The sequence below is a fragment of the Fusarium verticillioides genome, chromosome 3, assembly GCF_000149555.1.
Source record: "Fusarium verticillioides 7600 chromosome 3, whole genome shotgun sequence".
Lineage (NCBI taxonomy): Eukaryota > Fungi > Ascomycota > Sordariomycetes > Hypocreales > Nectriaceae > Fusarium > Fusarium verticillioides.
The window spans coordinates 3,746,834-3,758,603 of record NC_031677.1 but is presented as its reverse complement, the minus strand read 5'-3'; the positions used below and the strand labels follow the sequence as shown (position 1 = coordinate 3,758,603).

The 11,770-nt window shown below is 49.2% G+C and overlaps 4 protein-coding genes across 4 annotated transcripts; all 4 read left to right on the top strand.

The window, feature by feature from the left end:
- Nucleotides 1-1,985: 1,985 nt before the first annotated feature.
- FVEG_05483 (CMGC/CLK protein kinase) lies at nt 1,986-4,358 on the top strand (the record flags this gene model as incomplete). The annotated part of the gene is made up of 6 exons (XM_018893716.1): nt 1,986-2,894; nt 2,954-3,035; nt 3,084-3,431; nt 3,484-3,946; nt 3,997-4,084; nt 4,134-4,358. The coding sequence occupies 6 exons, from the start codon at nt 1,986-1,988 to the stop codon at nt 4,356-4,358; spliced, it is 2,115 nt and encodes a 704-aa protein (XP_018750606.1).
- Nucleotides 4,359-5,282: 924 nt separating this feature from the next.
- On the top strand, nt 5,283-7,142 carry FVEG_05482 (hypothetical protein; the record flags this gene model as incomplete). The annotated part of the gene is made up of 1 exon (XM_018893715.1): nt 5,283-7,142. The coding sequence occupies one exon, from the start codon at nt 5,283-5,285 to the stop codon at nt 7,140-7,142; it is 1,860 nt and encodes a 619-aa protein (XP_018750605.1).
- An 827-nt stretch (nt 7,143-7,969) lies between these two features.
- Nucleotides 7,970-9,742, top strand: FVEG_05481 (hypothetical protein; the record flags this gene model as incomplete). The annotated part of the gene is made up of 1 exon (XM_018893714.1): nt 7,970-9,742. The coding sequence occupies one exon, from the start codon at nt 7,970-7,972 to the stop codon at nt 9,740-9,742; it is 1,773 nt and encodes a 590-aa protein (XP_018750604.1).
- A 287-nt stretch (nt 9,743-10,029) lies between these two features.
- FVEG_05480 (ADP-ribosylation factor-like 2) lies at nt 10,030-11,568 on the top strand. The gene is made up of 6 exons (XM_018893713.1): nt 10,030-10,220; nt 10,279-10,389; nt 10,438-10,454; nt 10,504-10,649; nt 10,701-10,781; nt 10,846-11,568. Exons 1-6 carry the CDS (start codon nt 10,162-10,164, stop codon nt 10,975-10,977), a joined length of 546 nt encoding a protein of 181 aa, XP_018750603.1. The 5' UTR covers nt 10,030-10,161; the 3' UTR covers nt 10,978-11,568.
- The last annotated feature ends 202 nt before the right edge of the window (nt 11,569-11,770 follow it).

The following is an 11,770-nucleotide window of genomic DNA, read 5'->3' as shown; positions in this document are numbered from 1 at the left end:
TTCCAGGCACAACCAATTTTTCTTTCGGAACACAGTCTGAGTGTCGGGAGGGAGCGTTGTATACTTCCATCATGAAACCTTGGAGGTACCGAGGCGTTTAGACGCATGCCAGAACCATGCGTGTGATACAGTAGTAGTACTTTGTGGGCCACACCTTTGTTGTACCTAAGGCATCCGTCACAGAACGGGCTCTCTTTCCAGCCTCTCAGGTCATCCTCACACCTGCCATCATGACACGAAAAGCCAATGACAAGGCACGTCAAGTAACGATGAGGATCTACCTGAAATACTAAAGCGATCAAGGGATCAAACTGGTTTGTTTGTGATGTTTATTATAGTACCGAGATCTGTACGTGTCATATCGTCATCTGGACTGATTTTAGTGGCATCCAATGTTTCTGTTCACACGATGGTCCCTGCTCTTCCTCACATATGTTTGAAAGATTTATTCCAGATTGCCTAATAAGCAAGACAGCCGAGGATATTCTAGCGACATTGCAACGAATCTCATCTCAGGTGATACAGAGAGTACTCTTGTTTTATTTCTTTTCAGATACGGGATACCTCTTCGAGGTCAAGATTAGATATTACTCGTTGTTCTTCCACAGCTGAAGTTACCTATCATTCCGCAGCCTCAACCTCAGGAGCAGACCTTGGCAGAGGATGGCGTTATAAAGTTTTAAAATATCATTCTGAATTTTTCACACTTTACCTAAGTCTTTCTCTCTTTTATGATCAATACCCTAACTTGTGGCCTTTCGTTTACCTCGAGAATTTGAGCCAAAGTGATGAATCAAGTATCCGAGCTTTGTCACTCACTGACAAGCACAAGCGTTTAGCACTTTGCCTCACTTGGCCGGGCATCTTCCCCAAAACAACCCTTTCCACTCAAGCCCTGTAAGTGATGGACCCTGGTTTTTCGACTGAGGTGCCCTGGGCCTGGAGAGCCGAATCGCGACGCCGCCACAGTACGATAAAGTACCTCTGTACTCTGTATTTCCTGCCCAGTTCCACTGGAATTCCGCCTCTTCTTCTTCTTCTTAACCCCAAAGTCGTAACCCGAGAGGAGAAGAGGAGAGGAGATAGAGCACAACACAAGCATCCATGAGTGACAAATCCCACACACTCCTTGATGGGGACTGAGCCCAGTCCAGGTGTTGAGGATGACGCCAAAAATACATGCTACCACTAGACGTCACCGCCTGTAGGAAATGTACTCACCAGCAAATCTTTATCTGACCAACGTCACCCAAAATGGATCCCCTCAAATCTGCCCCGGCCACCCGTAACTTTGGCCAACGCTTTTTCCAAGACAAATGGGATGCCCGTGACGCCTTCAACCGGGCTTGGATGGATTCTTCAAGTCACTCCACTGTCTGCCTGCCTTTTGGCTATGACCCTCGCCTCGCCCATTTCATCCCCACACATTAGTCTCAGTTCTTGAGAGAAAAGCAAGAATATTCTAAACCCAACGAGACGTGACCTGCGATAAGCTGAACTTAAGTGGACTGCCCGGGCTCCTGCTACAGTGCCCCTTCGTAACCTCGACCCCTAAACTCACACGCTGAGGCCACTGTACCTAGGTCACTGGCCTTCGCTGGACGAGCGCTTTTTTCCCACCCTTCGCCCTTGGGTTCTCTATTCCGTCTGGGCACACCTACCTATCCTATCCTGTCCTATCCAATCCTCCACCCTCACCACCAAAACGATTCACCAAACTAGGAGGTGCGCCCCCCGGGTCCTTCCCCAGTCCCGTTCCATCTCGCCTTTCTTCGCTCATCGGTTGTGTCCTTCTCCTCTTCACTCACGATTCCTCCATCGTACATACATGAACCTCGAGAAGGCCTACACATACGAATCGACGCGACGATTTGATCGGTCGGTTGTACCGTTCGATACAGCGAGACTGCACCTCTCTCGTTTTTGTTTTTCGTGATCGCTACTGCCGTCTCTAAAGCCCTTGGGTGGCTTTGGCTTTCCCCATCATGTCAACACCAACTACAGCGACGGCTACGCTTCCACACTACAATCCTCACCATTACCAGCCCTCCTATGCCCATTCGCACACGCATCATCAGACCTATCAGTCGAACCCCAGCGCCAATTTTCGTTCTACTGTCTCGAACCAGAACATCCTACCTCCTCCCGTCTCTTCGGCTGTGTCGCCTTCCCACAGTGCCATTCTGCCGCCCCCCTACCAGCTGTCGCCTTTGGGATACTCTTCATCGGGTTCGAATGGAATAAGTTTGACCAACTCTAACTCTCGCTCTGCACACCACGCTCAGGAACCCAGCCCGCGACACGACGCGGCATACTCTACAGGAAGTATGACGGAGCGTGCCCCTGCCACTCGCGCTGAGCAACCTTCGAGAAAGCGTAGACGCTCCAGAGAGCCTGACTGGGGCACCTTCTACAAGAATGGCCTGCCAAAGGAAATCATCGTCATTGACGACACACCCGAGCCTGAAGCAAACACTAGCCGGAAAATTACGAATGGTACTGCTGCTGCGCCCAGCGATAACACGAGCAGTCAGGTGGCTAAGAAGAGGAGACGAGAAGACGAGTCCGGCACTGTCCAGGCCTCGGGTTATCACATCAAATACCTCGAATCACAACACAGCACTCCTTTGCAGGTGTCAACACCAGCGGGCTCGTCCAATTCCAGTAGTGACCGCACCAATTCGGCACTTAACACCACCGCCCCGACATCACTCTCATCCAACGGCCAGTATGAGGAGGGACTGGCTCCCCTTAAGCGAAAACGCACCCGTCAACAGGTGGCGAATGAAGCCAAACGCCGCGATGTAGATGGCCTCGGGGACTTCTTCACATACAAGCCTCCGCCCTTTCCTCCAAAGAAGGCCTCTGAGGTTAACGTACAAGTTATCCATGACGTGAGTTTTGACTCCACATCACTTAGCAGATTGAGATGAGATTATTAACAAATTGGTAGCGACATTACAACAAAAATGTCAAGGTTGATGATGACGATGGCCATTACATTGTCGTCCCTGATGCTGAACTCACAGAAAAGTGTAGGTCTATCATATTCTCCTTTGAGACTCATCTAACCCAGTCCACAGACCAGATTGTCCGCCTACTGGGCCAGGGAACCTTCGGCAAGGTCGTTGAAGCCCACGATCGAAAACGTAACAAGGCCGTGGCGGTCAAGATCATTCGATCAGTTCAGAAATACAGAGATGCTTCGCGGATAGAACTTCGTGTTCTCGAAACCCTCAAACGAAACGATGCAGAGAACCGTAACCGATGCATCCATCTACGAGACTGTTTCGATTATCGCGGTCACATTTGTATCGTCATGGACTTGCTCGATCAGAGCGTTTTCGATTTTCTCAAGGGCAATGGATTCGTTCCCTTTCCCAACAGCCAGATTCAGAGTTTTGCCCGACAACTCTTCACCAGTGTTGCCTGTAAGTTGGACTAATGAACAACCTTGCTTGGCAGTATATTGATTTGACTTAGTTCTGCACGACCTCAACTTGATCCATACTGACCTCAAGCCTGAGAATATCTTGCTGTGTAATCACGCCTACCAGACCTTTACATATAACCGCAAGATCCCTTCGTCTTCTTCAACTATCAGCCGCCAAGCTACACAGCGGCGTGTTCTACTGGACACAGAGATTCGGCTCATCGACTTTGGCTCTGCCACATTCCAAGACGAGTACCACTCCTCGGTGGTTTCAACACGCCACTACCGTGCCCCAGAAATCATCCTTGGACTTGGGTGGTCGTTCCCTTGCGACATTTGGAGCATAGGATGCATCCTTGTCGAGTTCTTTACGGGTGATGCTCTCTTCCAGACACACGATAACTTGGAACACCTGGCCATGATGGAGGCTGTCGTCGGATCAAGAATCGATAGTCATCTTGTCCAGGCTGTCAACAAGATGTCTACAAGAAGTGGTGGTAATGCCGCCTCAAAGTCAGTCTCCCCTTGAAATGTTCCCTGATTTACATGCTAACACCTTTCAGATATTTCAAGAGACTCAAGCTTGATTATCCTACGCCAGACACAACACGCGGCTCCCGTCGCTTTGTGAAGGCGATGAAGCACCTCGATGTAAGAACCTTTTGCATGACTTGACATTGCTCGTCCTAACAGATAGTAGCAAATTATTCCCGGAAACAACACTTTCCTCAAGAACTTTGTCGATCTGCTAAAGAAGATATTCGTTTACGACCCTGCCCATCGTATTACTGCAAAGCAAGCCTTGCAGCATCCTTGGCTCAAGGAGATGGCCCAACCTGACGACGGCACCGAGGCGGCTAAGATCCGCATGGAGCGGATCCGCATGGAACAACAGGCTCAGAGACATGGATATGTCCGAAGTTGATGACCTAAGTCTGATACCCCTCACTAACGACATATGAGCATGATCACGGAGTTCTGGTTTTCCAAGGCGTTGCATTGAAGGATAGGTATCAACGCAAGGAGAGGAATGCTTGATGCCGATTCAATTTGCTCTTGTATTCTAGTGCCACAGCCATCGTATTTTCGTCGCCCTTTCTGTTTACTAGGAGTTATCTCTGGCAGTTGGTTTGTTACGCAACGCTACGACTGGAAGGACTGGTGCATTTTCGATGGACAGCGTTGATGAGCCCAATACGGCTCCAGCAGTATGTGAACAACTTAACTGTTCATCTCGTTCCCTTTGTCAGAAGAAATATAAATCGGACAAATGTTCCACGAGAACCTTGTTTTCAACTCGATCGAACGACAAGCGGATTCACCTATTCATCCATAGCACTATGTTTGTTGGTAGCCTGTGGCTTCTCCGGGTTGCCTCCACACCTTGGCTCCTCTCAATAGTTGATATTGGGAGCCATAGGTAGGTGTGCAGAACAACACAGCAAGATTTCAGCCCTATCTAACACTTTGTTTGAGAGATAGTCCAAATCGGTACCTTGTTCGCACAAAGCCATTCACTTCGAGAACAGCAGATTCATTCCACTGGTACGGAGTACTCCATTTTGTTGAAGAATTTGTTACCGCACTGTTCGCACTGAGGACGTGCGTCGCGACTAAGGAACACATTGACGATGCCCTCGAGTCACTGTCTGTGTTCGCCATTCAAGATTTTTTATATAAGGCGTGTGGTGCCAGTGAAGGAAGCAAGCAACCAGGATCTACGGTTTTCTACGGAGCAAATTGATGGTGATTTTGCTTCCTCTTGAACAAACCTGTTGAAAAAATTGATGCGGCAGCCTTGTGTTGAACTTCTTGTCTTCTACTAAGAACAAATCTCATAGTGTTCATAATGGTACCCCATCGTACATATCATGACCCTGATGAGGAGATCAGGCATATCCCACTACCTGATATATCAAACCATCAGCTTGACGAACTCACGGACCTGTTGTGGATGGATCCAGGAGTCAACATAGCTGTGCCAAATAAAGAGTGGTTGCTAGACCAGCAAGCTCGTGTAGCTAAGCTCGACAAGTCAAACCGTCGTTCCACCAAACTCTTGGCCCGTCTTTCTGCCAAACTTGAGAGCCTGTCTTATAGACTTGGTGCCGACGGTTCGCCGACAGCATGTCTGTGCTCAGCCCATCATGGTCTTCACCCTAAGCTGATCCGGCGACTTATGCTCTTGATCATCGCCGAATGTACAGAGCGTATCCAGACTCTGCGCACTTGGCGACAGCGTATCGCTTATCCCAATGCTGTTATTGCATGGCTGGATCGCATTGATGCCGTGACAGGACTTTGGATCGGTCGTAAAGCTTTCAATGCCACCTTTGGCTACGAACGTGTTTCGCCCACAAACCTCGTGGTAAAAAGCAAGTGCGAAGCTTGCATCATGTCGGTCATTGGTGGTAGACCTCAGGTGCTGAGCGATCTGCGAGCGACATTGACCACGCGAAGGGATCGCCATATCGAGCAAGGTGGTAGAGATCCAAGACTTCTCCGAGTTGTTGAGTCTTGGATATCACACCAGCATCCTAATAGTCGTAGGGCTATCTACACAGGAAGTGCTGAGATCAGTGAAGAACTTACCAATCTGATCAATGCCATTAACTCCCTGAGAGGGCAACGTCCAGAATCTCATATATCTCGATCTTCATCTCGATCAGTATATGGCCACCCATATAGAGCGTATGAAGAAGACGGTAGCCGCGGCCGTGCTCGTGCTCGGCAATCGATTCCTGAACACTCGTCTCGGCCAAGCTACAGCAACCACAGCCAGGAGGACAGAAGCATGTTTCTTCGTCCAGAATCAAGATCCAGTTACTTGAGTGCTCCGTTGCAAGAGGGCGAGCAAAATTGGATGGATGAGGACGTAGACTGCCAAGCGTTGCTGTGGATGGATTGTCAGATGCAACAGCAAGGACTTACGGCCGATGAACGAAGACAACTCTTTGAGGACGATGTGCATCCCGCCTTCAGCGACTATGCAGAGAGTGTTCGGAACATGTCTCTCGATAATCGACTGCAGAGGGACTTTGCACCTGAGCAGCAGAGGAGAGACTCGACCGCTACTGTCACGAGACAGAGTGTTATGTCAAACCAACAAAGAGACTCTGCTTATAATGGAAAGAGAGCAAGCATCGTGTCAAATGAGCAGATGGAAATTTCATCTGTCTACAGTAACCCAAGTGCCGTGCCACCTCCTCTCAGCTTCAGCAGAGGACCGACACCCCCTGATACTACTGCCAGTAATAGCCCTACGGAAACTGAGTGGGAGCCTGCATCGGTATTTTCTCCCCCAGAAAGTGCTGCAGGGAGTTCAACTCCTCGTCCAGACACTGTAGAGCCGACCAGTGGAGGTACTCGAGAGTCTACCATCAACGCTCAACTTCAAGCACATATAGATTTTTGTCGGCAATACGGATTCAAGACGGGCATCCCATCTATTGATGGGGAGCCGTCAACACCTCGGCCAGCACGGGGCGGTAAGCAAAGAGCCTCGGCCGCCCCGTCAATTGCAGCGTCGAGCATTTACTCTTCGCATCCTGGGTTTAGACGCTCACAAGAGAACGTGGGTTCATTGGCTCCAGGGGGTCAGACGAGCCGTCGAACATCACGTATGTCGAACCAGGGCCAGCCCCAGAAGAGCCTGTTTGATCACGTGCGGGAGAATAGACAACTGATGGAGGACAGTGATGAGGAGTAGTTGGAGTTGATGCATTCCATGGAGTATGGGGTTGATGTTTTGTTGTTAGTTTAGATATACCCTGGGAAACAAGCTTGTAGGACAACACACGGCAGAGCTCTGCAACTATAATTCCATTTGTTTAGTAGATTCATTTGTTGATGTTATTATTCATATCCTGATTGTTAACTTGTCACACCCGAACCCCTGCAGCCACGGGTCCTATTTGTGTTGAACCACAGAAAATGCTGTTGATCTTGTTGAAGATATGCACGTAGCCGTGGTTTGCGCGAGTATTGCCTCATCCTTCAGTGGTAGGTAGGTATCTGGTATGTTTAGGTATTGGCACAGAGCCCTGTCAGTGCTGTAGGTGCTGTCTGCTGCCACTGTTGACAACTGGCAGTGGCCTCTGATTCATTTCACTCAACTCTCTCGTTGCCAGGCAAGAGCTGACCGCGTGCTTCTCTTCTTCACACGGTACCTTACTTTGTTTACCTTAACCTTTGGCCACTCGCCTTCATCTCCCCTCTCTATCACAACAAACAAAAGCTCGAGTTTCTCCCCTTCCTCAACACAACCGAGTCTCAATATTTACTCGCCGGCCGAGAAGATCGTTGATATTCTTTCACTCTCTCCTCTTCCTTTGTATTGTTTTTCTTCATATTACTTTTCGAACTCTGTTGTCACGCGCCGTCCTTCGCGCTGTTGCTTGCACCGCTGTTTCTACGCATCACTGTGTTTCTAGTAGTACATCTGCTTGTTTCGCCTTTATACGGGTTCGTCTTCATTTGCTGCATTTCCTCCCATTATCCGCAAGAACTAACAATGGAAAGTCGACTTTGTAAGCCATGTCGTGGGCCCCCAGCAGTCGAGGCGGCGGGGGCAGCACGCCTTCGCCTTCGCCAAATCTCAATAACTCGCTGCAGCGCATCCAAGGCATGGGTAAACTCGTTGGGATCCAAAACCAAAACCAGCAGCTCCTGCCTGCGAACGCCGTTAAACAGCGATTCCTCGGGTCTCAGGGGGCATCGAGTAATGGACATCCCACTCCTATCCAGCAAAGCTATTGGAATAGGGAGAAGGGTCTTCGCTCTCCTCTCCCTCTCCAAGAAAGTGCGAAAGAGGCGGTTCGTATTCCTCCGCATCGAAGGCTTTCTACAAATGTCGTGCATTCTTCTCCTGCTCCGTATCAGACGCCCGTGCAGGAAGTTGTTCGCGCATCCTTTCACCAAACACCTGAAATCGTGGATTCCGAAGGGACAGACGACTTTGAGCACAGCTCTGCCGGCACCTGGAACTCACCTAAGGAGCAGTCAATCGGCAACAACTCGTCGGAATTTGAAGGTGCTCCTTTGCCAGCACCCCTGCATATCATCCAAGCTGCTACACCTTCAACCGCCCTCGTTCTCCGACAACGATCCTTAAGCACCGCCTCCATGGCGCTTAGTGCTGGCCCAATGCCTTCAGATGAAATGCCCGCATGGAACAGTCCTAGACCACCTGATCACGAAAACGATGATGATATGGCCCTTGTCCAGGTCGATCCGAATTTATTGACAGCTGTGGGGAAGTGGGAGACACAACACGAGAGCTATCCCATCGTCAACCTTACCGCAAACCGTCACCCCCGGGTGGATGATTGCGATATCGACCCTGCGACAGGTAAACTCATCCCTCCACCACGATATATCAAAATTCAGAAGGACTCCCAAGCAAAGCACAACTGGCGCCGCGCGGTGACCAATTCTGAAGGCTATATCGCCCGCGAGCTGGATCTACGCAAATCGAAAAAGGAAGAGATTGAGCGTAAGATAGAAGAACAGAAGTATGCCAACATTACGAAGGAGGAAGACAAGTGGCCCGATGCAGATTGTACTCTCCGGCCCGTTCAGCCCGAGGACTTCCAGGGCATCGCAAACATCATCAATAATGAAGTGCAACGACAAGATTCGCAGGTGTACCTACCCAAAGTCGACAGTGCACAAATTGCAGAACTTTACAGCGCTTGCACATTGAAGCGTCGCCCTTTTATTGTGGCGATTGAGTCTTCTTGCGAGATAGCCGACCGTTCTGGATGGTCCAAGGTCGATGAAAAGCGCTATCAGAAGCTCATTGGAATTATGAAATCCCATGGAGTTTCAGAGAGCCCAGCCATCCTTGGCTTCGCCTTTGTCGATGATTCTCGACAGGACTTTCTAGGCCACGCATGCCAGGGAGCCAGATTCTCTGGGAAAATCAAGCTCATCGTTGACCCAGAACATCGCCAAATGCTAGTCGGGTCGGCACTGCTGGACAGAATTATGTTGTCCACGTCCATCTACCATCGTAGTCTTGTTGACTACACCTGGAAGTGCTCGGGGACCCGAAAGACATACGAAGTGATTCCTGCACACAATGAACGAAAATACAGCAAGCTGTACTTGGAGACATTCTTTGATGGCGAGGACGATTCTCGGATTGAGTGGATCACTCGTCTCCTCGAGAAGTACGATTTTGACAAGGTTGCGACTTTCAAGGAAGCTGTTAAGCATGGGAAAACCCCAGGCGTCTGGAAAGACCTAGTTGTATGGGAACATGAGGCGCGCCCAGCGTCAGAAATGGCGGAGGAAGTGAAGAATTGATGTACTGGAGCCCTGGCTATTGAGTTTTGAGTGTTTATCGCAATGGCAATTACATGGCAGGGAATGTTTAGGCCAAGTTTGAGTGTATGGACATGTAAAGTAGCGCATGTATGCAAAAATTTCGATAGGATTCACAATGTCCATGGGAGTCAGATTATGTAGATTATCCATCAATAGTGGCGGCTGAGGCATAGCATATGAGAGTGGTGAAGCTGGAGGGGTGAAGGAGATCAAGCGAGCACCAATCACGTGGAGTCATGAGAGCCGCAGGCAACTGAATTCAACGACCTCCATTGTTTGGTGATGAAGAAGGAAATCCTCTAAAGACCAAATAACCGGCCAAACTGCTGAAGAGCGAACTTAAAGTGCTTTGCTTGTCCTACTATCGAGTCAATTCGACACACAACTTGTGAATCAAAATGTTGTCAATCCTGCGAAAAGCCCGACTCAAGGACAAAGAAATGCGAATTCTTATGCTGTGAGTATTTGGCCATGCATGACCTGCTCCATGAAGTATTCTTACTAACTCTTCATAGCGGACTGGATAATGCTGGAAAAACCACAATCGTCAAGAAGGTTATGGGAGAGGATGTCAACACCGTAAGCCCAACATTAGGTTTCATCATCAAGACGATTGACTACGAGGGGTAAGAAAGACTTTATTCGTCATGGAACTCCGCTGACAGGCCTTACAGATACAAATTAAACATCTGTGTGTGACCTAAGTATACCAAGTCCATGAGATGAGCTGACTCCCTCAGGGGACGTGGGTGGGCAGAAAACGTTGCGGTCATACTGGAGAAACTATTTCGAAAAGACAGATGCTTTGATCTGGGTTGTTGACGCAACAGACCGTTTACGCATCCAAGACTGTAGAGACGAGCTTCAAGGTTTGCTCTTAGAAGAGGTGCGTGATATGACACGGCAACGGTCGGATAGCTACTGACAAGCGGTACAGCGTCTTGCGGGGGCAAGTCTGCTTGTTTTTGCCAACAAAACAGATGTCGAGGGATGTATGACGGAAGAAGAGATTCTCTCAGTATGTTCACGTCACGCCATGCCATGTGAATATGACCAACCGAGCTCACCACAACAATATCTAGGAGCTACAGCTGGAATCGATACGGACACATCGATGGCACATCCTGCCATGCAGCGCTATGACTGGAACCAACCTTAAAGAAGGCCTATCATGGGTTGTGGAGGATGCAAAGAAGCGACTATTTCTCTACTAAACGAGACTGGCTCAACCAAATAGTTCCTGTTGGCCTCACAACAGGAAGTCCTTTTGCAAAAGCAACAAACAAACCACAGAGTGTGGATAGCCGTGAGACTTGGAAGCAAGCAACTAGCCGTATCGCATAAGAAAGTCAGCTAGCTTAAACGTTGAAACCCGATACAATAAACTCGTTACGCCGGGCAACGTAAAACGTCCCGCAAAACTCTCCAGCACGCAATCTTTACAGGCCTCTCGCCTAGCGAAGCGCAGGGGAGCGGGAGAGCATCACCAAGTGCCGCGTGCAGCTTGTGTTAACCTTACAAGGTCGTATTGTCGATCGGGAAATCTGAGATAACCTGCTTGTGTGGTCTGAGGCATGAGAAGAGCAAGATACGTACTGCTCACTTTGGTAGACGAACCAAGATGTGACAAGGTTTAACGGATTCAAGCCATGGTTTGGGTTTGTTGTTGTAGTGGATCGCCCGTGGGGAAAAGTTGAAAGTAAACAAAGGATGACGTTTGATATTGGTTCTTTTGTTTATAGCGCATAGGAATACAACATGTGAGCTGGGTGAGGCTGAGTTCAGGCTGCCTGTGATAGCAATTGAATCTTCACCGTTCCGATTCTGCATCATGCAAGTGATGAGACGAGGTTCATGCATATTTTTGCATGAGATCGAGCTCTGATATGCACCAAGATTCAAGACAATTCATGGCCGCATTTGGGCCGGAATCTGTCAAGCAGTCCCTCCCTCCCTAGCGAGCGGGAACGATTGCCCCCTGAGCCTTCGGGTTGCATGGGCGCTACA

Excerpts from the sequence above, each read along its gene's own strand:
- FVEG_05480 (XM_018893713.1), top strand. The coding sequence starts at position 10,162 with ATGTTGTCAATCCTGCGAAAAGCCCGACTCAAGGACAAAGAAATGCGA. Across the intron at positions 10,650-10,700 it reads AAGGTTTGCTCTTAGAAGAG|CGTCTTGCGGGGGCAAGTCT; the intron begins GTGCGTGATATG and ends CAAGCGGTACAG. Across the intron at positions 10,782-10,845 it reads CGGAAGAAGAGATTCTCTCA|GAGCTACAGCTGGAATCGAT; the intron begins GTATGTTCACGT and ends AACAATATCTAG.